Raw genomic sequence first — 25266 nt, 5'->3', positions numbered from 1 at the left:
GTACTCCTACTCTCAACATTGAGCCAGTTATGATATTCCTCGATATGACACCTCCTGAGGTTGTCAACACCCAACTAGATCAAAATCTTGGAGTTTTTACAGTGTGCTTTACTGAGCCAGTGGACAAACGCTCTGTCAGTGTATCACAGCTTACATTCAGTACCAACGCAGGATTGACTCATACACTTACTGGAGGCATAGTGTTGAATCCTGAATGCTCAGTTTGTGTTCAACTTAACCTTAGTCTGCCTGATCTTGCTATCCTGAAGATTAACTCGTACAACGTCGTTACTATTTCACCTTTCTTTGTGTCAGATGTTGCCGGAATAGAATTCAACCGCACAGACTTCACAGCTGTTTTAACAGAAGTGATTGCCGATACTAGTGCAATAACATTCTTAGGTTTTACAATTGACTTGAACGACGGTGGACTCAATCTTACCTTCTCTGATGTGGTTAATGTGAATACCTTTGATATCACAGCTGTGACCTTCCAAGATGCTGCTCTAGGCTCAATCTTCTACACGTTATCCAGTGCTGTAAGCATTGAAACATACGACTCATACACCATTGTCATTGTGATGAACCCTCTTGAGCTGATCGATCTGAAGACTCTGTCTGGTGTAGGCACAAATATCAATGACACATATATAACATTAGCAGCCTTTGCAGTTGATGACTATCGTGGAGAAGATGTTACTGCTGTCACAGATGGACAAGGTATCCAGGCAACTATGGTGATTGAAGATGTGACACTTCCAAGCCTCACAGCATTTGAGCTGAATATGAACACTGGCATGCTTTTGCTAGTCTTCTCAGATTCGATAAACCTTAATGCAACAAATGTGTCCGGACTTACACTCCAGAATAGTATCAACAATCCTTCTAGCTTCTACACTCTAACGGGAGGGATAATAACCAGATCACCCCAAGACACTAGCACCCTCATATTGGAGATCAGCGAAAACGATTTGAACAATATCAAGAGAGACGTAGGCCTTGCAACTCTACCATCTTCCACTTATCTCTCAGCCACCTCTGCTTTTGGTGAAGATGCAGCTTCAAATTCATTAACTCCAATTCCAGTTAATAATGCTCTTCCGGCTCGAGACTTCTTGCGCGATGTCACTGGGCCTGAACTGAGAAGCTTTAGACTTGACCTGAACACAGGAACAATCACATTATCATTCTCAGAAACAATTCGCTTGTCGAGCTACAATGCACAAGGCATCACATTGCAGAACAGCAGAAATATATCTACTGCATCTGCTTCATTCACTCTGACTGGTGGAATGCCAATTGGAATCAATAATCCTGAATTTTCCATTATTCTCTCAGCATTTGACCTCGACAGCCTGAAATCGTACACAGATCTTGGCTCTGCGTCTGCAAACACTTTTCTTGCACTCAATTCCTCGTCATTCAATGACATGGCTAGCAATGAAGCGATGCAAATATCTCCATTCAATGCTCGTCCAGTATTCCCATTCATACAAGATGAAGTCCAACCCGTCCTACTTGGATTTGATCTTGACATGAATATGGGTATTCTCACTTTCAATTTCACAGAGTATGTTGATTATCTATCATTCACTGGTGGTGAAGGTCAGATCAGAAATACGGCTGATGACAGCGGATCGTATGTCACAATTACTGGTGGAAATTTTTCTAGTTCTCTGAATGTATTGACTGTACAACTATCCGATGAGGATCTTTTTGCCCTCCAGAATAACACCAACCTTGCAACCAATAGTGCAAACACATACTTCTTTGCATCACCTGAATTCCTTAGAGATGCAGCAGGTAATACCATGTCTGCAATTTCAAACACATCAGCCTTGCCAGTGCGATCATTCATGGCAGATGCTACAGGTCCTATTCTTAGATCTTTCCTCCTAGACCTGAACGCTAACATACTGGAGCTCACATTCAACGAAGTTGTTGATGTAGCAACACTATCGATCACCTCAATTAGCATACAAAACTCTTCCCTCGACGTTGATGTCTCTGCATCACTAACACTTAACAACAGCGAAACTGGATTCTACAATAATCATATCCAGGTTATCTACCTGAGTGAAGCAGACAAGGAGAGAATTGACGTTGATTTCCAACTTGCCACCTCAATAAACAACACCTACATTAATATCACTTACGGTGGAGTAAGAGATATAGTTGGAAATGAAATTGAAAATACACCTGCTGCTGTTTCTGGTTTGTACATTGCCGACACAACTGCTCCTCTACTTGTTGACTTCTTGCTGGATCTGAACACTGGAATACTCGACTTATTCTTCTCAGAAGCAGTCAATCCTGCCACATTTGACATTCTCTCACTGAACATCAGTTCTTCTAGGGACAACCTTCCTTTCAGTCCAACTGTACACAAGCTAAGCAGAACGACATCCCCGATTGGTCTATCTAAGTCAATGTTTGCGATCCCATTGCAAGCAGATGATCTCAATGCCATCAAATTTGATCCATACCTGGGCACCAACAATGAATCTGAGCTGAGTTATCCTTTTGGAGCATTTGCTGATGTATACAACAATCCAACTCTGGGTGGATTAATATCTCACCCACCAGGTCCTGATCGCAACCAACCACTTCTCTATTGTTTCGATCTTGATATGGACTCTAATACTCTTGTATTGTCCTTTAGTGAGACTGTCGATCTTGACTCCTTGGATATCTCCCAGATAACTGTTCATAACAATGATAGCACTGCTGTGACATTGACAAACGTTGGAGCTATAGAACTAATAGGCTTCACAAGAGTGGTGATAACCCTCTCTGTAGTGGACTCAGACAGAATCAAAGAACTTCAGAACCTTGCTATTAGTAATGTCACCACATTCCTTTCTGCTACAGGACAGACTATCACTGATGCAGCACAACCAAATCCAAACATGAATGTGGAAGTAAATGATCTGCCTGTGTGTGTCTACACTCCCGATACAACACCTGTTGAGTTCCTCAGGTTTGATCTAAACCTCAGCTCCAACATTCTAACGCTATACTTCGACGAGCCAATTGAGATATCAACCTTCAATGTTTCTGAATTTATACTGCTGCACACAGACAATACCAGTGTGACATTTGGTGTAGATGCAGTTGAGCAGCCACTATCGAATACCAAGAATGTTGAAATTCAGCTGTTACAGTCCGATGTCAACATCCTCAATGTGTTACCTATTTGCAGTGATGTAATGGGTGCAGACTGTTATATAAATATCACTGATCAGCTTGCAATTGATACTGTTGGAAACAGGTTAAATATAACCATTCCACTACCTGCACAAGTGTCAGTTTTCTCCCCTGATGAAGTCCGACCAGAATTGGTGCAGTTTGAAGAGATGGACTTGAACCAAGGAATAATCACTATACTATTCTCTGAGAGCGTTAGAGCTAGCTCAGTCACTACAACATCTCTCAATTTGACCGACTGGTATGAGACTTCCAGAAGAGACTACACTCTTCCTATCAATGCAAATGCTATTGTGCTATCAATAGATGGTCCAACAGTGAGAATCCAGATTGATACTGATGATTTGAATGCCATCAAGCTACAAAGGGACAATCTCTGTGAGCAGGATCAGTCTTGCTGGATCAGATTTGATATGTCGTTTGTTCAAGATATATTTGGAAACGATGTTATTCCGATCGTCGACTCTCCTTTATTCCGTGAAGCTGAATTTGTGAACCAAAGAATAGTTGATGAAACTCCACCCAATTTGTCCTCGTTCAGTCTCGATATGAACTCCACCATCATCTCCTTCACCTTTGATGAAGTGGTTGACCCGAACAGGTTTGATCCCAACACCATTACATTGCAAGATGCTTTCAACAGAACCACTTTCGTCAACTTCGACTTCAGCCAAACAGCAACCCTCATCACAACAACACTTTCCACCCAGATTGATTACAACATCAGTACTCGCGATATTGTTCAACTGCAAGAGAATCTCCAGGTAGCAACTAGCCAGAATACTTCATGGCTTGTCTTCACATCTGATTTGATCACCGATGTTTACTTCAATCCCATTTTTCCTGCTATAGACAGCATGAATGCAAGAGTGGCTAGCAGCTATGTCGCTGATAACATTCTACCAAGAGTTACAGAATTCACTCTTCTCTCATTGCAGTCTAACTCCTTCACAGTGAGATTCTCAGAGCCAATCTCTGTCAACTCGTATATTCCTAGTCTCTTCATCATCCGCTCCCAGTCTATCGATGGTATCAATACAACTCTCACTGGAGGTAACCAATCACTTGCAGTGGATAGTGGCAGTACCTTGATTGTTCGCATCTCAGAATTTGATCTCACTGAGCTCAAGAGAACACCCGGTATTGCTGATGATATATTGACATCATATCTGGAAATATCTGACGGTGCAGTGACCGACACTTCTGGAAACCCTGTTATCGGAACCACAAATGACACAGGCTCACCAATTGCCATTCGAGTAGGTGTATACGAAGAGGACGTGATCCAGCCATCGCTGATTTGCTTCTCCTTGGATATGGATCTTGGATTTATTAGACTAACATTTAATGATGTTATCGATCCTTCATCATTCATGTCTAATGCCCTAACTCTACTTGAAACTGATGACTTGGCTGCATCTCAGCCAGAGAATATGTATACCTTCACTCATGGCAGTATGTCACCAAGTCGTAATGGCTTCCATGTCAACTTCACTATTGTGGAATCCGATTTGAATGAAATAAAGATGAGGAATATGCTAGCTACAAACTTTTCTGACACCTATATCAGTGTCTCTGCCCTTGTCATTCGTGATACTGGCAACTTACCTGCTACTTTTTCACTCATTCAAGCTTGCGATTATACTCCAGACACAACCAGGCCAACCTTGGTAGCATGGTCATACGATGCTGAAACTGGGTCTATTTCTCTGCTTTTCTCTGAAGCAGTCAATGTTACATCTCTAGTTCCAAGTGGAATCACTGTGCTCAATTCAAATAGTCTGACTACTGCAACTCAGTTGTTCACACTGAGCGAAGGTCAGACCTTCCCCAACATAACAGCTGTTAATTTTGAGTTGTTCCTCACATTTGAAGACTTCAGCTCCATCCAAGAGAGAACTGAACTACTGAAGAATTTAAATGATAGCTTCCTCATAATCACTGAAGGTGCAATTGATGATATGGCAGGAAACCCTTGCTTCCAAAGTCCACCACTCATGGTACAAATGGGACCACAAGATATGCTTGAGCCCGTATTGAGAAGTTTCACTTTTGATCTCAATGAAGGACTGATCGTTCTCACTTTCTCTGAGTCTGTGAACGTCACTTCTCTCAATTCATCTCTCTTCACGCTAGTCAATGGAGTCACGAATCCATTTCTCCCTGAGTTTTCAGAATACACTCTCACAGGTGGAGCAGCTTCCATCAATGACACCGAACTCGGAGAGAGTATTGGAGTTGCTGATCATGATGTCGTTGTGAAACTACAGCTAACCAATGCTGATCAAAATGCTATCAAAGCTAGGCTTAGCCTTGCTACCGAGCTCTCCAACACTTGGCTTTACTTTGAACAAGGAGCAGTATCAGATTCTAGCAGAAATGAGATACAAGCAATCAGTCAGATAAATGCATTCCCAGCCTCTGGTTTCACCAACGATACAACACCACCAGCTCTGACTGGATTTAATGTCGACTTGAACACTGCTCTCATAACTCTCACATTCACCGAGACTGTAAGTGCTACTTCACTGGATGTTAGTGGTATTTCAGTTTTTGACCATCCCATCAACTTTACCACAATATACAATTTGACAAATGGAACACTTCTTTCTGAAGATGGAACTGAAATTACTTTCTTAATGGCAAGACTGGATATTGACACATTGAAAGTGCTTCCAAATATCTTTACCCGCTCTCGTAACTCATTCATCACTGTAGATATGTCTACTATTGTTGACACTAGTGGTAATCCTGTGCTAGCACTACCTCCTATAGCTGCCAGACAAGCTAGACCAGTTGTTCAAGATACTCAAGCTCCATCTCTAGATTCTTTCAATCTTGACATTAATACCGGAGAGCTCACACTCTCTTTCTCCGAATCTGTATTGCTCTTTACTCTGAACACGTCTGCTATAACCCTCCTCAATGGACAGCCTGGTACAAGTCGTTACACTCTAACTGAAGGAAGCCTGTCTGACTCCCCTGATGGCGCTGTAGTTGTGATTGATATATCTCGAACAGACTTGAATGCCATTAATCTCATCACAGACTTGGCAGTAGATTTACAGATGACATACATCTCCTTTAGTAGTGACTTGATCATGGATACCAACCTCAACGAAGTGGAAGAAATTGCACCTGAGAACGCAACGATAGTAACTTTCTTTGAAACTGATGATACCAGTCCGGAATTGATGGGATTTGATCTTGCATTAACTAATGATGTTCGCAGACCACTTCTACTGAGGATCCAGTTCACAGAGAGCATCAACATTTCCTCTTTGGATGTAACTGGTATCACTTTCCAAGGTGTCCGTGATGCGTCTTCCTCAGATGCAGTTCGAACTCTAACGGGAGGCAATGTCACAAAGATTGCAGATGACACCATTCAAATAGCAGTGCTTGATGATGACTTTGAAGCAATCATCAATGTGAATGGATTCCTAAGATCTCAGCAATCTACTTTCTTATCGATCTCAAGTGGTGCTGTGTTTGACAACTTTGGACAGCCCATAGTTGAAATTTCCATTGTAAATGGCACCATTGTCCGCAACTATGATGTAGACCTCACGGCTCCACAGATTAGTGAACTATATTTTGATCTAAACACTGGAATTCTGTCTCTTACCTGGACCGAAAATGTCCTCCTTGAGACACTGATTGTTAACTACATCACTATACAAGACGACACAATCCTTGGCAGTAGTTATATTATGCTATCGAGAAATGCCAGTGTATCGTACGGTGTGAATCAGAGTGTTACTGATATTCTTCTCACTCAATCCAATCAAGATATTATCAAGGCTGACTTCAACCTAGCAACATCGAGTAATGACACCTTCCTCTCAATACAGAGCGGTGCTGTATTTGATTTTGCCTCCAATCCATCTGGTGAAATTCCTGGCACCAATGCTCGTAGGGTATCAAACTATGTGGAAGATCGAACAAGGCCTGAACTGCTATCATTTGATGTCATGCTCACAACAAGAATTTTGACTCTGTACTTCTCGGAATCAGTTGATCCAGCTTCTCTAGACTATACTGGCATCACTCTTCAGAACAGAAACCGCCAACCAACATCAAGTGTGAACTTAAATGCTGGTAGTACGACGTCTCCACCTGGAACCATAATTGAAATTGAAGTCACTAATGCAGACTTGGACAGAGTGAAGCAATTCACTGATTTGTACACTACTATGGAAGACAGTTACCTAGCCATTGCAGCATATGCTATTGCTGACACTAATGGTGTTCCTCTTATTACAGTCCCACCATCAGATGCTTTGAGAGTATCTACATTTGGCAATGACACCAGGTCTCCTGAGTTAGTACAGTTTATACTCGATTTGAATTCAAGAATTCTGACCCTATACTTCTCTGAAACTGTCAATGTGAGCTCGCTAATGGTTGACGGTCTGACATTGTATGCAGAACCAAACAACAACACAGCACTACAACATTCGCTCACATCCAGTAGCTCAATAACACCTCATGGACCTGTGGTTGATATCAGTCTGTCAGACTTTGACTTCAATGAAATATCAAGGCTGGAAGTCTGTCGCAATCCAACTGCATGTTATTTGACAATTAATGATGCATCTGTCCTTGATGCAAGTCAGAATCCCAGCATTGGTATTCCAATTGAATTAACTCAAGAATTACCTGGTGTAACCATACAAGACTCTTCACCACCATCCATTGTTGAGTTTACTGCCATTGATCTAAGTAGAGGCTACATAAATGTTACCTTTTCGGAGACAGTTGTTGCAGCTAGTTTCGATGCTACTCAGCTTACGTTTGTTTCTCTGTACGAAGATCCGCTCTCCAATTTTACCCTAACAGGTGGTTACACACCGAGTATGGATGGCACACAGATCCAGATAATTTTCACTACCGAAGACCTTATTGCTATTCAACAGCGGTTGAATCTGTGTGCGACACAAGGATCGTGTTACATTACTTTCACAACTGACTTAATCACTGATAAAGCAAGTACACCTAACAATGTGATTCCTCAGGAGTTGGGTCAGGCACCTGGACTAATAGCCATGGAATTTATCAGAGACACCTTGTCACCTGTTCTCTTGAACTTTACATTCGTTGCTGATAACGGTACTATAATCTTCACTTTCGATGAACCTGTTGATGAGAATGAGATCAATCCAACTGGTATTCACTTGCAAGGCAGTGTAAACTCAACAACATTGTACACACTCACAGGAGGATCCACTGGAAATACCTTCACTCATATCGTGAGCTTTTCACTAAGCAGTGCTGACTTTAATTCCATCCAAGCACTTGATTTCGCCAAGAATGTGACCAACACGTTCATTAGTGTGGACAGTTTTGCTTTCCAGGATGTGTCTCTTGATCGCAACAGCATTGTTCCTATTCCATCTGATAATGCCTTACAAGCTGCTGAATACTTGGTTGACAACTCCCCTCCAACACTTTCCTCGTTCTCTCTGAGTCTGGACGCTGATATACTGACATTGACATTCTCCGAGTCTGTACTGATCTCCTCCATTGATGCAACAAGTCTTACCCTTATTGGTAATGAATCTATTGCTGAATCATACATTCCTCTCACTGGTGGCATAGTAACACCATTCCCTGCTACTTCTAGTGAAGGCTCCGTTATCATACAGATTGAGTTCACACAACCAGACATTGTAGCTATCAAGACGAATGCAGTTTTTGGTCAATCAGCAAGATCAACCAATATTCGTGCATCTCCTGGCTTAGCAATGGATACAGGATTTGTATTGTTCAGTGAAGAAGTAATTATTGGCACAGGGTTGCTTGAAGCTGACACTGTTCCAGCTATGCTGATGTCTTACAATCTTGATGTGAATGTTGGTGAGCTAATGCTCACCTTCAGCGATGTAGTAGATGCAAGTACATTCAGAGTTGAGGCAGTTACTATCCAACATGCCGAATTATCAACCCCCAGTGTCTCCTATACTCTCACTAGCTCTAGTTTAGCATCTGAAGTCACAGGCTATTTCATCAATGTTACTATCGGACCAGTTGATTTGTTCAGACTGAAGAGTATTGGAGTTACAGCTTCCAGTAGAAACACTACATATCTCAGCATGCTTGCTTCTGCTGTTGATGATCCATTCGGAGTTGACGTTCTGGCAGTCACAAATGGAAAAGCTCTCCAGGTGAATGAGTTCACTGAAGACACTGATGCACCATTATTTGATGGATTTGACCTTGATATGAATGCTGCCGTTCTTATACTCACCTTTAATGAAGCAGTGAATGCAAGTTCTATCGATATAACTCAATTCACCCTGTCATCTTCTATAAACACAAGTGATCCGTCTGCTATCTTATTCACTCTAACTGGAGGAGAGATAGCACAGTCTGATGATGGAAAAGTCATCTCCATAACGTTTACAGAGTCAGATATGAATCTTATCAAGGCAAACATAGATCTGGCCACATCCGAAACGAATACCTACCTTGAAATACCATTTGAATCGGTTCAGGACATTGTTGAGATCAATTTTGACGGTACACCTTCAGGAATGGCAATTGGGGTCACTAACTTCACAGCAGATGGCACCTCTCCTGTCTTAGAATCATTCATTCTGGATATCGATAGCGGATGGCTCTATCTGAACTTCAGTGAAACTGTGAAAATCAGCTTTGTTGATGTCACTCAGATCTCAATACAAAATCGAAGGTCATTGAATCAGTTCACACAATACTACACACTGCGATCCAGTACTCCTGTTGGAAACGACTCAAGTGTTGTATCCATACTGCTCTCAGCTGACGATCTTAACTCAATTAAGATCAGTAGAACTTTAGCAATCGATACTCAATCCACTTACATTTCTATCACATCTTCACTCGTAACTGACTTGAAAAACAACTCTGTTACAGAAATAGACATCAGTGAAGCATTGCAAACAAGTGCTCTCATTCCTGATATCACAAGACCAATGCTAAAGGAGTTCACATTCGATAGAACACCTGAAATGTTCTACTTTACATTTGATGAAGTGATTGATTTCGAGGTTTTCAATTTCACTCAGATCACAATTTCTAGCGACCCATCCACTGGAGGAAACCTCTTTTACACCATGAGAGACATGGGTACAATCACTCCAACAGACATCGATCGCCTCTATCATCCTATCTACACTTTACTGCCGAGTGTTGCCGATGCCAATAACATTAAGCGCATTGTTGGTCTGGCCACTGAAATCAACAATACTCATGTCATTCTCACAAACTCAACAACCCAAGATTATTCAGCCAATATAATCCGATCAGTACCTGATGGATCTGGACTGAGAGCACTCAATGTTACTGCTGATACCGAGCCTCCTATACTGGTTGCATTCCTCTTTGATGCTGACAGAGGTTTCGTGAGTCTAACGTTCAGTGAAGTTGTTCTAGCATCATCATTGAACATTACTGGAGTCAGATTTGTCGACTTTGTCATGATGCCAAACACTGAGTACTATCTGACAGGTGGCAGTGTCATTTTGCAGAATGATCAGGTACTGTATCTCAATATCACGGACGATGACCTCAATGAAATCAAGGTTGATACAGGATTGGCTACAGGTGAAAATGACACCTTTGTATTCTTTGCAGATGACGTAGTATTTGACACAGCTGGAAATGGCAACCTAGAACTCATTAGTCCTGTCTTCCAATACATTGTTGATTCAACTAGGCCTCGATTCATATCATGGAACATCTCAATTGATGATGGACTCATACACATGCTCTTTTCTGAAGCAGTTAACCATCTCACACTCGAACCGCCACTGTTGAGACTGCAAAATCATTTCAACTCTTCTCTAGAGACTGAATTCTATTCACCAACTATCATGAGTGAAGCTGTCTACCCTGATGGCATTCTGATGGTTCTAAATCTCAGTAGATATGATTTGGATGCGCTCAAAGATCTCACGCAGCTTGCAACCAGTACTAATAATGCCTATCTTTCCCTTTCAAGACTCTTCATTAGGGACATGGCTGGAACAAATGTTTACATGGTTAATGATGATGAAGCAATACCAGCTGACTTTGTATTCCCAGATGTGACCAATCCAGAACTTGTGAGCTTTGATTTGTTCCTGGAAAACAGCACTCTAGTATTATATTTCTCGGAGACAGTGAATCCTCTCATCAACATTACGGAGATTACACTACAGAATTTCATGACTACTCCAACGAGGTCATTCATTATTACTTCACTAAGTGACTACAGCAGAACAGAGTTTTCTGTAGTGGAGGTGTATCTGAATTTGTCCGACCTGAATGCTCTCAAGAGATATGACGACCTGGCTACGTATCCTGGTGATACCTTCATTTCTATCACTCAAAAACTTGCCCAAGACAGAAGTGGTAATGCCGTTGTATCTATCCCATCACACAATGCTCAGCAAGTGAACAGATTTGGCTTTGACATGATACGACCAGAACTTGTCTCATTCCAGATTGACTTCACACTGGCCACACTCACACTATCATTTACTGAGACGGTGAACATTAGCACCTTTGACGTCACTGAAATTTCATTCTCAGATCTGCGCACACCAGAGGCTACTGTTGTATACAGTCTATCTGGCGGAACACTTGAGAATCCTCTGGTGTCCAGTGACATTCTCATTATTGATTTGTCAAAGTCTGATCGGGATAATATCACAAAGATAGCTACTCTTTGCACTAATGGCTCCAATTGCTATCTCTCGCATACACAGCTCCTCGTAAATGACACAATGGACAATCCAGTGATCCCAATTACCTCCAGTGAAGCAATCCCCCCACTCATCTACACTCAGGATCAATCGCCTACGTTTGTAACCCAGTTTGTCCGCTTTGACTTGGATTCTGGAATATTGATGATACTCTTTGAGGAAATTATCGATGCATCCACTATTGATGTTACATCTCTGAGGCTGCAAAATTTCCTATTAGCTTCCGATTCCTCTGTTATGCTAAGTGATGGTACAGTCAACTCCACCAATGACAATTTAGTAGTTATTCAAATGACTAATGATGATCTGAACTTAATCAAGGCCGATACCAGACTGTGTACTGATTCTACTAACTGTCACTTGCGTCTGTACTCTACATTTGCTCGAGACACTTTTGGCAATTCAATTACTGCAGTGAATGACACTCGCAGCCTAGATGACTCACCAACACCAATTATATTTACAGAAGACACTTCTTCTCCTGAACTGCTATCGTGGAACATTGATCTCACCTTAGAAATCATCACTCTCTACTTCAGCGAGACAGTGGAGTACACTGTATTTGAGTCAAGATATATCACACTGCAAAACAACGGATCAAATGCAACCGTGCGTTTCACACTCCAGAATGATCTTGTTCATACCACTGAACGATTACCATCTATCCGATTTGAAATTGTTGACTCTATTAACTTTGGAGATTCTGATGTTGTCGCTATTAAAGCATTGGAAAACCTTGCAACATCTGTGGACAACACTTACTTAACTTTAACAAATATGCTTGTCACTGACACAAGCAGCAATCCAGTTGCAGCCATTTCAGAGAATAATGGCCTGCAAGTCAGTAGCTTCACTAGAGACTCCATAGAACCACAGCTGACTACTTTCACTCTGATGGACATGAATCGAGGTGTCATCAATCTTGCTTTCTCTGAGCCTGTCGACATCTCTTTAGTCTACTTCGATCTGATTTCTTTGCACAGGAATGTTCTCGGTGACGGAGTGTTCAATCTCACTGGAGGAAATGCTTCCTACGTCACTGCAACTGAGGAAGTCATTGAAATTGCGTTCAGCAATTCTGATTTGAGAGAGATAAAGCTTAGACAAGATCTTGCAGTTGATCAGTCATCGTCTTTCATTTCATTCCAGAGAGGCTTTATCTTTGACTTGGCTGGCAATGCATATGCACCCGGAAATCCAGTGACTGAAGAGCCACCTATCAACGTAATACCAGGAGGCTTTGTACCAGATACCACAAACCCTGTTGTTCTAGCATTCGAGCTGGACATGAACACAGCTGAACTTATCCTCACGTTCAACGACGTTGTAGATGTGGACACACTCAATACAGAATTCATTACTCTTCAAAATGATCAGTTTATGCTTGATCCAGTTGATTCATACACCTTAACGAGTGGGTCGAGTAACAGCATGAATCGATACACTATCACCATTAACATAGCTGACGACGATCTGAATAACATCAAAATGAGAGATGGACTTGCTACAGAGAGAAACAATACATTCTTGTCACTCCGAGCAGCAACAATTGATGAAGTGGCAGGTTCTGCTGTTGCTCCCATCTTAGATGACGACGCACTTCAAGTCTCACTGCTCAGAAACGATGTGACAAATCCAAATCTAACAAGGTTCTCTCTTGATATCACCTCTGAAGTTCTTGTGCTCATATTTAGTGAGGCTGTCAATGTAACATCCCTTGACTTGACTCAAATAGTTCTTCAAAACACTCCTAATGTTGCCAATGCTTCTGAAGTATATAGACTAACTGGAGGAACTCCAACACCCAACATAACCGGAGTTGTAATCACCATTGCTCTCACCAAAACTGACCTTGATGAACTGAAGGCCATGATCATGCTTGGAACATCACTAAACGATACCTATCTACAACTGACTGCTGACACTGTAAGAGACATGAGTGACAATCCTATCAATGCAATTGAGACATTTGATGCTCAACCTGTGTTCTCTTTCAATCGTGATTTCACAGCACCTGTAGTCGTTCAATACTGCCTCGATCTAGACACTTCACCGTATCTTGAGCTTACCTTCTCTGAAACTGTTAATGTCTCTTCGCTTGATCCTAGCTTTATTGCCTTCCGTAGTGGACGTAACTCACTAGCTGCAGAATATGAACTCACTGGAGGGAATGTTTCTTCAATTGATGAAATCATTGTGAGGATTGACATAACAACAGTAGATTCCAATGAAATTAAGCGTCAAAGAAATCTTGCAACAACTGGCTTGAATACGTACATTTTGTTTAGAGAAGGTATGGTGTATGACAACAATGCTAGAAACCCTATAGCTGCAGTAGTGAGCTCAAATGCTATCAATGTCAATAGTTCATGCTACGTGATGGACACAACGCAACCAAAACTACTGAGGTTTGACATAAACCTGGGTAATGATACAACCCTTCTCTACTTCTCTGAGACAGTCAGTGTCCTTGAGTTCAACTTCACAGGAATTACACTGATTGGTGGACCCTCAAGATTCTTTCCACAGAGGCAACTTATTGGAGGTGCTCTAACCAGTGGTGACAGCCATATCGTATCGTTCATTCTTAGCACTGAGGATGCCAATTTCATCAAAAATATTTCGAGCTTAGCAACAAGTGCTCTAAACACTTTCATCATTCTTGACAACTCAACTCTACTTGATATGAATGCTAATGCTATCCAAACTATTTCAGTGGATGCAGCACTGCAAGCAACAGTGCTTGTGAATGACACTGTGAATCCTGAACTGGTGATGTACGATTTAGATCTCGATGCTGGTGAACTCACTCTTTATTTCACAGAAACGGTTGATGTTGAATCATTAGATGTGACTCAAGTCATGCTGCATGATATTTTGGTTCCTCAACATGCCTTAACTAATCAATCTGCTTCAGTCAGTAGCAATGGACCAGTTGTAGTTATTTCTCTGTCTGACGAAGATCTCAACAGAATCAAGCAAATCACTACTCTTGCTACAAATGAGAATAACACCTTCCTAACATTCACGGAAACTCTCGTTTCTGATACCACAGGAAATCTTGTCGGTGGTCAATTTATTCCCCTACTTGTTGAGAGATTCACAATTGATTCCACCAATCCTGTGCTAGTTTCTTTCAGACTGGATATGAGCAATACCCTTCCACCGTTGCTACTCATATTGACGTTTTCAGAGACTGTGAGGGCTTCTTCACTTGATCCTAGGCAATTTACTCTAAGGACTACTGCCAATGATACTGATGTAACTGAGAAGTATACTCTCACTGGTGGAAGTGTGAGCCTTATTGATTCCACAGATATCACAATCACGGTCAATAGCAGTGACCTAGAGGCTATCAGGATGCTCCCACCACTTGGCCACTTTGTGGCTCCCACTTATCTCAGTATAACAACCTCTGCAGTAGCGGATATGGCAAATCTTCCAGTTGTGGAAATTTCTACACCTGCTCTACTTACTGGAATGAATGATGCTGACATTGTGCCACCGTCACTGGACAGCTTCAATCTTGACCTTAATGTCGGCCAAGTCTTGTTGGTGTTCTCTGAAAATGTCACGTTTGATTCACTTGTGATATCAAGAATAACTCTCCTCAACTCAGACGTTGACCCCACTGAGAATTTTACTCTCGGTCAAAACACCTCTGCTATCCAACTGAGTGGGAACAAGATACAACTCAATTTAACCTTGGACGAACTGAACGAGCTGAAACAACTCACCTCACTAGCACAAACTCAATTAACATCATACATTTTTCTACAGCCTAATGTTGTAAATGATTTAGCTGGAAATGATGCACTACCTATCACAACTCGAGTAAGTGAATACATTCCCGATACAACCAGACCTGTTCTTGATGCCTTTGATTTGAACATGCGCACAAGAGAGCTTACTCTCTACTTGACTGAAACTGTCAATGCCAGATCAGTTGATCCAACTGGCATCACTCTCGTCAATAACATGGATGGCAATACAACATATTCTCTCACTGGTGGGCAAGTAGTATCAATGGATGGACCTGTGATCATAATCATCATAACAGTCACAGACAAGAATGAGATCAAGGCAAGAGAAACACTTGCCGTTTCTAACTCAACGACATACTTCACTGCTACTAGTGATACTCTAAGGGATAATGCTGGAAATGTATTCTTCACAATCACCCTTGCAAGTGCTGTTCAAGTAACACTGTTCACACCAGATATGGAGAGACCTGAACTAAGATCCTTTGATTTGGACATGGATGCTGGTATTTTGTTACTCCACTTCAATGAAACTGTCAATGTAGGCACTCTGATGATCAACCTATTTACCCTGCAAGACAACAGCACAAGAATCCGTGCCAACCACACACTCACAAGCATGGTGCAGTTACACAACTCTGCAACAGTGCAAGTCACTCTCAGTATAGATGATCTGAACGAAATCAAGCGTGAGAGATTCTGTGAGTCACTGGACAATTGCTACCTCATCTTTGAAGATGACTCAGTGAGAGATATGGTAGACATTCCTATTGATGGAGTACCTAATGGTGAAGCCTACCCAGTGGATGCCTATATAGCTGATACCACTAATCCAAAGATTGCTGAGTTCACACTTATAAACTTTGATACAACAACTTACATCACGATATCTTTCACTGAAACAATAAATGCGACCTCGTTGGACTTCTCTGCCATCACTCTCATGGATCTGTTTGACCCCATATTTTCAACTTTCAATCTAACTGGTGGCATCACAAATAACACAGATAATAATGTGATCACATTTATGCTATTGCCTGAAGATGTTCATGAGATACAGTCAGATGACCAGCTCTGTACACACCGTGGAAACTGCTACATTTCTTTCACTTCCAACTTTGTTGTAGATATGGTTGGAAATCTGATTGTTCCTGTAGCAAATGATGCACCTGGATATATAGTCAGATCCTATGGTAGAGATGAAGTTGGACCGAAGTTGCTTAAATTTAGCATTGACTTGGACAAAGGATTACTAGCACTATCTTTCAATGAGCCTGTTGGTGCTTCCTCTCTCCAACCGTCAGAATTTACAATCCAGGGTGAATTGAACACAACAGATCCTGTGCTATCATACACACTAACTGGTGGAAGTACAGAGAGTCCTGATGGCATAGTAATAGTAATGAACATAACAACTGAAGATCTCAATGCTCTCAAGGCCTCTGTATTTGCAAAGGGTGTAAATGACACTTTCATCTCTATTACCGAGTTTTCTATTTCGGACAATGCTTTCAGTCCTAACAGAGTTGAAGCAATCCTCTCTGAAATGGCCCTGCCAGTACAATCTAATGGCTATACTCCTGATATTTCTTCACCCAAATTGTTACAATACAGCTTGGACCTCGATGCAGATCTTCTAACCTTAACTTTCAATGAACCTATCCATCCTGACAGCATTGACTGTGGAGGAATCACACTGTACAACATGAGAACTACTACTGTTGGACTTTCTGAACTATCTCTGACTGGATGTGACCTTGTTTACAGTGATGGCATCACAGGGTTGCAGATTATACCCCTCAACTTAGTGCGGCCTGATATCACAGCACTCAAAGTTGACCAGACATTTGCAACAACACCAGAGAACATATTCCTTTCGTTCCATAGTCAAGTATTCTTCGATACAGCTGGCACTTCTGTTATCCCTGTAAACCGTGAGCCTGTCAGTCAATTCACCCCTGATCAGACAAGGCCTTCATTGGTCTCGTTCATATATGACCAGAATGTAGGAATCATCACACTCTCATTTGATGATGTTGTAGACTCCTCTACATTCGATGCAACAGCTATCACACTACAACACAATGAATATCGCTCGGATGGAAGAGTATTTTCGCCATCTGCTAGCAGCATCACCAACAGCGCTAACAGCTATGTCATTGTCCTGGAATTGTCAAACTTCGATCTCTTGAGACTCAAGTCTAATATTGGCTTAGCAAGAAACAGCAATGACACGTACATCACCGTTGCAGCTTTCCTCATAGATGATACAGCTGGTATTGATGTAGCTCCAATTACTGATGGCAAGGCGATCATTGTGGAGCAGTTTATTCCTGACAATGTACCACCAATGCTACTCAATTATACTCTTGATCTCAATGTTGGTACTGTTACACTAACCTTCTCTGACACTGTTAATCAGTCTACATTCGATCCAGCTGGAGTCACTCTTCAAGCTAGCCGCAATGCTACTTTTGAAGAATCCATTAACATTCTGACACTCAGTGGAGGAGAGGTAACTCGCTCTATAGATGGCCTGGAAATAACTGTTTTCATTGTGGCGAACGATCTGAATGAAATCAAACGAAATACCAACCTCACAACAGGATTTGAAAACACTTACTTATCAATTAGAAATGGAAATGTTGCAGACTCAGCTGAAAATGACCTAGTAGGAATTTCTGAAGAAACAGCAATTCAACCACAAGCCTTTGTACCTGATGAAAACAGCCCTGTACTTTTATCATTCAACATCAATATGAATCTCGGAATTGTATACTTAACATTTAGCGAGACAGTCAACGCTCAGAGTATTGATGTCACTTCATTGACCCTGCACAATGACATGCAAATGTCAACTGAGAATTACACTCTTGGACCTCAGTCTGATACTAGTATGGAGAACAGTACTCAAGTATCAATCTTCTTGTCAGTGAGTGATATCAATGCCATCAACCAGCTCAGAGCTCTGGCGTCTAACCTGCAAAATAGCTACCTCTCTCTCACTCAAGATGCCATTTCTGACATGGCTGGCAATAGAGTATCTGAAATATTCCCCAACTCATCTCTTGCAGTCACAAACTTCACTGTGGATTCAACTGAACCACGTCTTGTATCTTTCGATGCGGACTTGAACAGTGGCGTATTAACCTTCACATTTTCTGAAATTGTTGACTATGAAAGCTTCAATACATCAGAAGTTACCTTGGTATCAAGTGATAACACCACTTCCACATTGTTTTATAGTTCTTTCTCACTAACATCTGGTAGCATCTCACCCATTGACGACACTATCATCCATCTCAACTTTACAGTGACTGATTTGAATGAGATAAAGAGAACCAGTAACCTTGCCACAGCCAATGAAACAACATTCCTCATCTTTGGCATTGGACTAGTGAAAGATACCTTTAACAACCCAATCATTGATGTCAATATCAGTAACCCTACTCGAGTGAGACTATTTACTGCCGACACTACACCACCATTAGTGTCAAACTTCACATTGGATGTTAATGAAGGGATATTGACAATTGTGTTCGATGAGACAGTCAATTCATCATCAGTAGTTGTGGAGTATCTCACTGTTCAGAGCAGTATTCAATCACCTACACAATCTCATACTCTAAAGACAAGCACGTTTTCGACTCAAGACAGCACTGTCATTGATATCTATTTGGACCAGATCGATTTAGACTCTATCAAGCTACAGGAAATGCTATCCACAAATGAGAATAATACATACTTCAATCTCAACACTAGCTTTGTGAGAGACATGAATGGTATTGCTATTGAGGAAGTCCAACTTTCTGGAGAACATATCCCTGACATAACACCACCTGAGTTGTACGATTTCGTGTTTGATCTAAACATGGGCATTATTATTCTGAACTTTACTGAAGCAGTAAACACTTTCAGTCTCAATGTAACTGGCCTTGTTTTTTACAGTGACATAATCTTTACTGTGAATGTCACAAGTTACTATCGATTATCCGCATCCAGTGGTACTTCTGAGATGAACTCCAAGCAATTCAATTTGACAATATCAGATGAAGATCTAAATGCTCTAAAAGCAAACTTTGAACTAGCCACTGGTGAGGACAATACCTTCCTTGCAATTGAAACAAGCACCATTGTCGACATGGCTGGAAACGGAGTGGAGCCTATCAATTCACCTATGATTGCCCAAGCATTCATCACAGACACTACCGAACCAGAAGTCATTGGTGCTGTATTCAATTTCAATGGAGGATTACTTACAGTAACATTCTCCGAGACTGTAAATGCTGGTACTTTTGATCCCACACAAATCATCCTCCAAAACGACCCGTCCACTTTGCTGCCATATTCTCTTGCAATCAGTGGTGGGGAATCAACACAAATTAACTCCACAATCGTCACACTTACCTTGACTGATTACGATCTCAATGTTTTGAAGAGCCTACCAAACTTCTTCACAAATTTGAACGAGGCATTCCTTTCATACTCCAATTCAACAGTTGAGGATATGAGTGGTAACAATGTAGTACCTAATTATCTATCCATGGCAGCCTTCCAGTTTGACAATGTGAGTCTAGATGCCATTCAACCAGAACTTACTGGTTTTGATCTCAATCTCGACACTGGGCTACTAATAATCCGCTTTTCAGAGACGATTGAGCAGTCAACATTTGCTGTCAATTTGTTGTGGCTGCAAAATGACATCAGTAACTTTTCCACTCAATACCAGCTAACTTCTCCTAGTTTTGCACCTATATGGAATCTCACTGTTGTAACCATACAACTATCATTGGAAGATCTCAACAACATCAAGCTTCAGGAAGATCTGGCAACAGACACCAATACAACCTACCTCAGATTTGTCAACACTACAGCATTTGACAAAAATGGAAATCCACTCAGGACTCTTAATGAATCGGTTGGTGTTGTTGTAACAGATTTCACTCCTGATACGACTCCACCAGAATTGGGTGATTATTATCTGAACATGAACTACCCACCAACTCTGACTCTTGTATTCTCAGAGCCTGTCAGGTCACTGAGTGTTGACTTCACTGCAATTACACTGCAGTCCACACCTAACATAATAGCCAACGACAGTGAATACTACACCCTCACAAATGGTACTGTTACTAGTCCCAATGGTCTAGAAGTGGTTATCGAGCTTGAATTTATTGACATTGTCAACATCCAGTCCAGAAGGCAATTGGCTGTGAGTACCGACACCACATACATCTCATTGCTGACCAGAACAGTCTTGGATATGAATTTCATTCCTTCTGTCAATGTAACTGGTGAACCAGTAGACCAATTCAATATGGATATCACATCACCAACTCTTACAACTTTCTCAGTTGATATGGACGCTGGTATACTAGCACTCACATTTGATGAGGCCATTGACTTTGAGAGTGTGGCAAATACCGAAATCCAACTTCAACAACTTCGAACTAATGCCATCGTAGCTGGAACTACTGATCAAACTAATGCATTGCTTTATGCAGGAAATCTGATGGCAAGCAATTTCGATTGGTACATAATCAACATCACACTGAATTTCGAGCAGCTTAATCGTCTTAGACTGTTGGCCAATCCAAACGAACTCTTTGTCGACAACTCTACTGCATACCTCTCTATAAACTCAATTGCTTCATTGCTACCCACTGATACAGCCGGAAACTCTCTCATTCCTATTCTGGCACAAGAAGCTGTCAATGTTTCCGAATATATTCCAGATACTACACAGCCAATTGTGACTTACTTCCAACTCAATGCAGAAGGTGATTCAGCATTCGTTTCACTGGTGTTTTCTGAACCCATCTTGCTTGAGTCACTAGAAAAAACTCTCATTGAGTTCCATAACACAGATAACAATGCAACATCCACTCGAGTGTTGAGTCTAAGTGAAACAACTGTTGTCAACACTCAGTCAAATGGACTTCTGCTGAATCTCACTCTCGGTATAAATGACTTTAATCTCCTAAAGCGATTCACTGACATTGCCAACAATGAAAATGATACCTTCATATTCCTGAAATCAGGATCTGTTACTGACATGTATGGAAATGATATCTCTGAGCAAGGTGGAATGGCGGTACAGGCTAGCCTAGTGATACCCGACAGAACTAATCCTGTACTCGACTCATTCTCCTTAAATGTAGACACCGGAGTTATTGTTCTAACTTTCAGTGAAACTGTTAATGCTTCATCACTTAAAGTAACTGATATAACACTGCAATCAGACTTAACCAACACTTCGTCATACTACCAACTAACTGGTGGAAGTGGATCGACACTTAATCAGCCAGAGGTTAGCATAAACCTTACAGTTGAAGATTTGAATGCAATCAAGCAAATACGAGATCTTACGACAAGATTCAACAATACTTTTATCTCAGTCACGTCTAATGTTATATCGGACATGGTAAACCTCATTCTGATAGAAGTACCACGCAATAATGCCCTTGGTCTTCAACCTGGTGCCTTTACACAAGACACAACCAGTCCTATACTCCAATCGTTCAGCCTCAATCTCACAAGTGAAGAGTTGGGCCTGACGTTCGTTGAAACTGTATCTGCTCGAGATATAGTCCTTAGCAGGATCATGATTCAATCCTCAGACAATGGAACTTCTGTTTCTCTTACTGCAACATCTGGAGTGTCTGAGAATGACTCAACAGTCATTACCATCTTCTTAAGCACTATGGATTTAAACAACCTCAAGCTGGACGTCAACCTTGCAACAAGTTCTGACAGTACACAACTGGTTCTTCTACCTTCGGCTGTGAGAGATATGGCTTTCAATCCTAACATGGAGCAAACACTTATTGAAATAGACTTCTACCCAGACAACGTTCAGCCATTATTGGAGAATTACATTTTTGATCTGAACACTGGCTTGATTAGGCTGTATTTTGACGAAGTAGTAAATGTATCAAGCTTAGACATAGGGGGCTTGACTTTCATGAACAAGCCAAATGGTTCTGTTGTATTCATGCTCACAAATGTGTTCAGCAACAGTACCAACGGACCCCACATTGAGCTGTATATCATCACGGACGATCTCAATCAAATCAAACAGAACACCAGCTTGTTGAGCTCTATGGCTAACGCTTACCTGGCTCTATCTTCCAGCTTCATTGCTGACATGAATCAGAATGCTTTGACACCTGTAGCTGGAGTTCAAGCATCTTCTTTCTTGAATGACACAACTCAACCTGTGCTGGCTCAATTTCACTTGGATATGAACATTGGACATTTGACACTAATATTCTCGGAAACGGTTAATGCCTCTAGTGTGGACCCCACTGGAATCACACTTCAGCAATCGTTTAACTCAATAACTTCCGAAACAGCCCACAACCTTGCAGGAGGAAAACTTTTCTCGCAAGTCAATGACATCTCTGTCACTCTCATCATTGACACCGATGATTTGAATGTTATTAAGGCAAACGACATTGCTAGAAACAACTTGACTACTTGGCTCACACTATCGGATACTACCATACAAGATATGAGTACTTCACCACAGTATAATGTTCCTTTGATATCTGGAATGAATGCGGCTAGCGTCTACACCTACATTTCTGACACTACTAGTCCAAGACTGCTGAACTTTACTCTCAACTTAACTGCAGAAACACTTGTGCTAACATTCGATGAGACAATAGATGCATTTTCTGTGAACACTACTTACATCACACTCCAGAATACATCAAGTGAACCCATGAACAATATGTCGTTTTACACTCTAACTGGTGTCAGCTCAGCTCGTGCAGTCCATTCTCCAATCATTACAATCGATATTGGGGATGAGGACTTGAACGAAATCAAAAGACACGTCTATCTTGGAACAATTGTATCCAACACATTCATTTCATTCACTGAGGATTCAGGTACAGACAGAGCTGGAAATCCTGTAGAAGCAGTACTGATGAACTCTAGTCTACCAGCCATGAACGTCATTGAAGATTCACTGCGGCCAGAATTACTTGATTTTGAATTCGATCTCAATCAAGGTATTATTCTTTTGAAATTCTCTGAGACAGTTCTTGTGGACAGTGTCATTCTAACAGATATTTCGCTACTGAGTGATATGGTGTTTAGTGAAGCTAATGGCACAATAGAATACAATATTACTAGCGGAAAAATCATTTCCATGGACGACCCAACTATTCTCATATCTTTATCTCAGTTTGATCTCAATGAAATTAAACGTCTACCTGAACTAGCATCTGGAAATAACAATGCTTCTGTAAACACCTTCATTTCTATTCGATCAACTGCAGTAACAGACATTAATGGTAACTCTGTCTTTGAGACTCCAAGATCTTCTGCTCGGGAAGCCTCTCAATTCACATCTGATATTACGACTCCAAATCTATTGGGTTTCCGCCTTGATCTCAACTCTGGTTTAGTAACACTGACATTCACTGAAGCAGTCAATGAAACATCCTTTAACCCTACTGGTATATCTTTTTTGAGCAATAACTCTGCCAACTACAGTCAATCATACTCTCTCACCAATGGCTCGGTTGTTTTGGTAAATCAAACTTATCTTGTGTTTGAAATTGTTAAGATTGATCTCGATAATATCAAAGCAAATCTAGACCTTGCCATGAATGAAAACAACACATACATCACACTCGAAGAGAGCACTGTTCTCGATACCAGTGGAAACCCAGTTGAAGAAATCCTCTCAGATATGGCAATTAAAGTTGCTGATGTCCCTGTTGCAGACGCCATACAGCCTCAGCTAACTGGATTCGATTTGGATATTGACAATTCTACACTGTTACTGAGATTCTCTGAGACAGTATTAGCCTCTTCAGTAGACCCATCAGCCATCACTTTACAGTACAGGAACATTGCACCAATGAATGCAAGCATTCTATATTCTCTTACATCAAGTGATAATATCTCCTACATTACTAATACCGAAATCCTCGTTCGACTTGCTAACTCTGACCTGAATGAGATCAAGAGTCGTCCTTTACTAGCTGTCTCTAACTCCAGTACTTTTATTAGCATCACAGATGCGGCCATTAAAGATGCAAGTGGCAATAATGTTGTTGAAATACCAAGAACCAACGCACTTCCAGTCACAAGTTACACTGAAGACAGCTCTCCACCAGAACTTGTATCATTCTCAGTGGATTTGAATAGAGGAGAGATTACTTTCCGTTTCAGCGAAACAGTCAATACGACTACTCTCGATATAACCACTTTCACACTGCAAGATTCGTGTCCCACTTCTGTAATCCTCGACGATAGTAGCAACAACAGCAATGCCTCTAATGCCACTACAGCAAGTGGGTTCACCGCTTACAACCTCACTGGAAACTAACAAATAAACGATTTATGGACATTGGAAACTTTAAAAAACATTATATTTTGTAGAGGTATATATTTTGTAGAAGTATAATAGTTGAACATGAGAAACATAATAATTAGTTGTATTCCTCCTAGAAACACATTATCGTGTATAGTCATGAACATGCTTTAGTTTTGCAAAAATTGGCAATAATGTCACTTGTTTTATTTGCATTTATTAACATTGTTTTAGTCAA

At 41.1% G+C, this 25266-nt stretch overlaps 1 protein-coding gene across 1 annotated transcript in view; it reads left to right on the top strand.

Annotated features, from left to right (window-relative positions):
• Positions 1–25266, top strand: part of LOC135337542 (uncharacterized) — a 127513-nt gene extending 102247 nt beyond the window's left edge. Inside the window, exon 3 of the mRNA XM_064533474.1 lies at positions 1–25266. This exon is cut by the window's left edge and continues 99624 nt beyond it. Coding sequence (XP_064389544.1) covers positions 1–25043 — 25043 coding nt within the window. The 3' untranslated portion in view covers positions 25044–25266.

The sequence above is a fragment of the Halichondria panicea genome, chromosome 6 (assembly GCF_963675165.1).
Source record: "Halichondria panicea chromosome 6, odHalPani1.1, whole genome shotgun sequence".
Lineage (NCBI taxonomy): Eukaryota > Metazoa > Porifera > Demospongiae > Suberitida > Halichondriidae > Halichondria > Halichondria panicea.
Note: the sequence above shows the minus strand (reverse complement) of the source record. Positions and strands in the feature narration are given on the sequence as shown.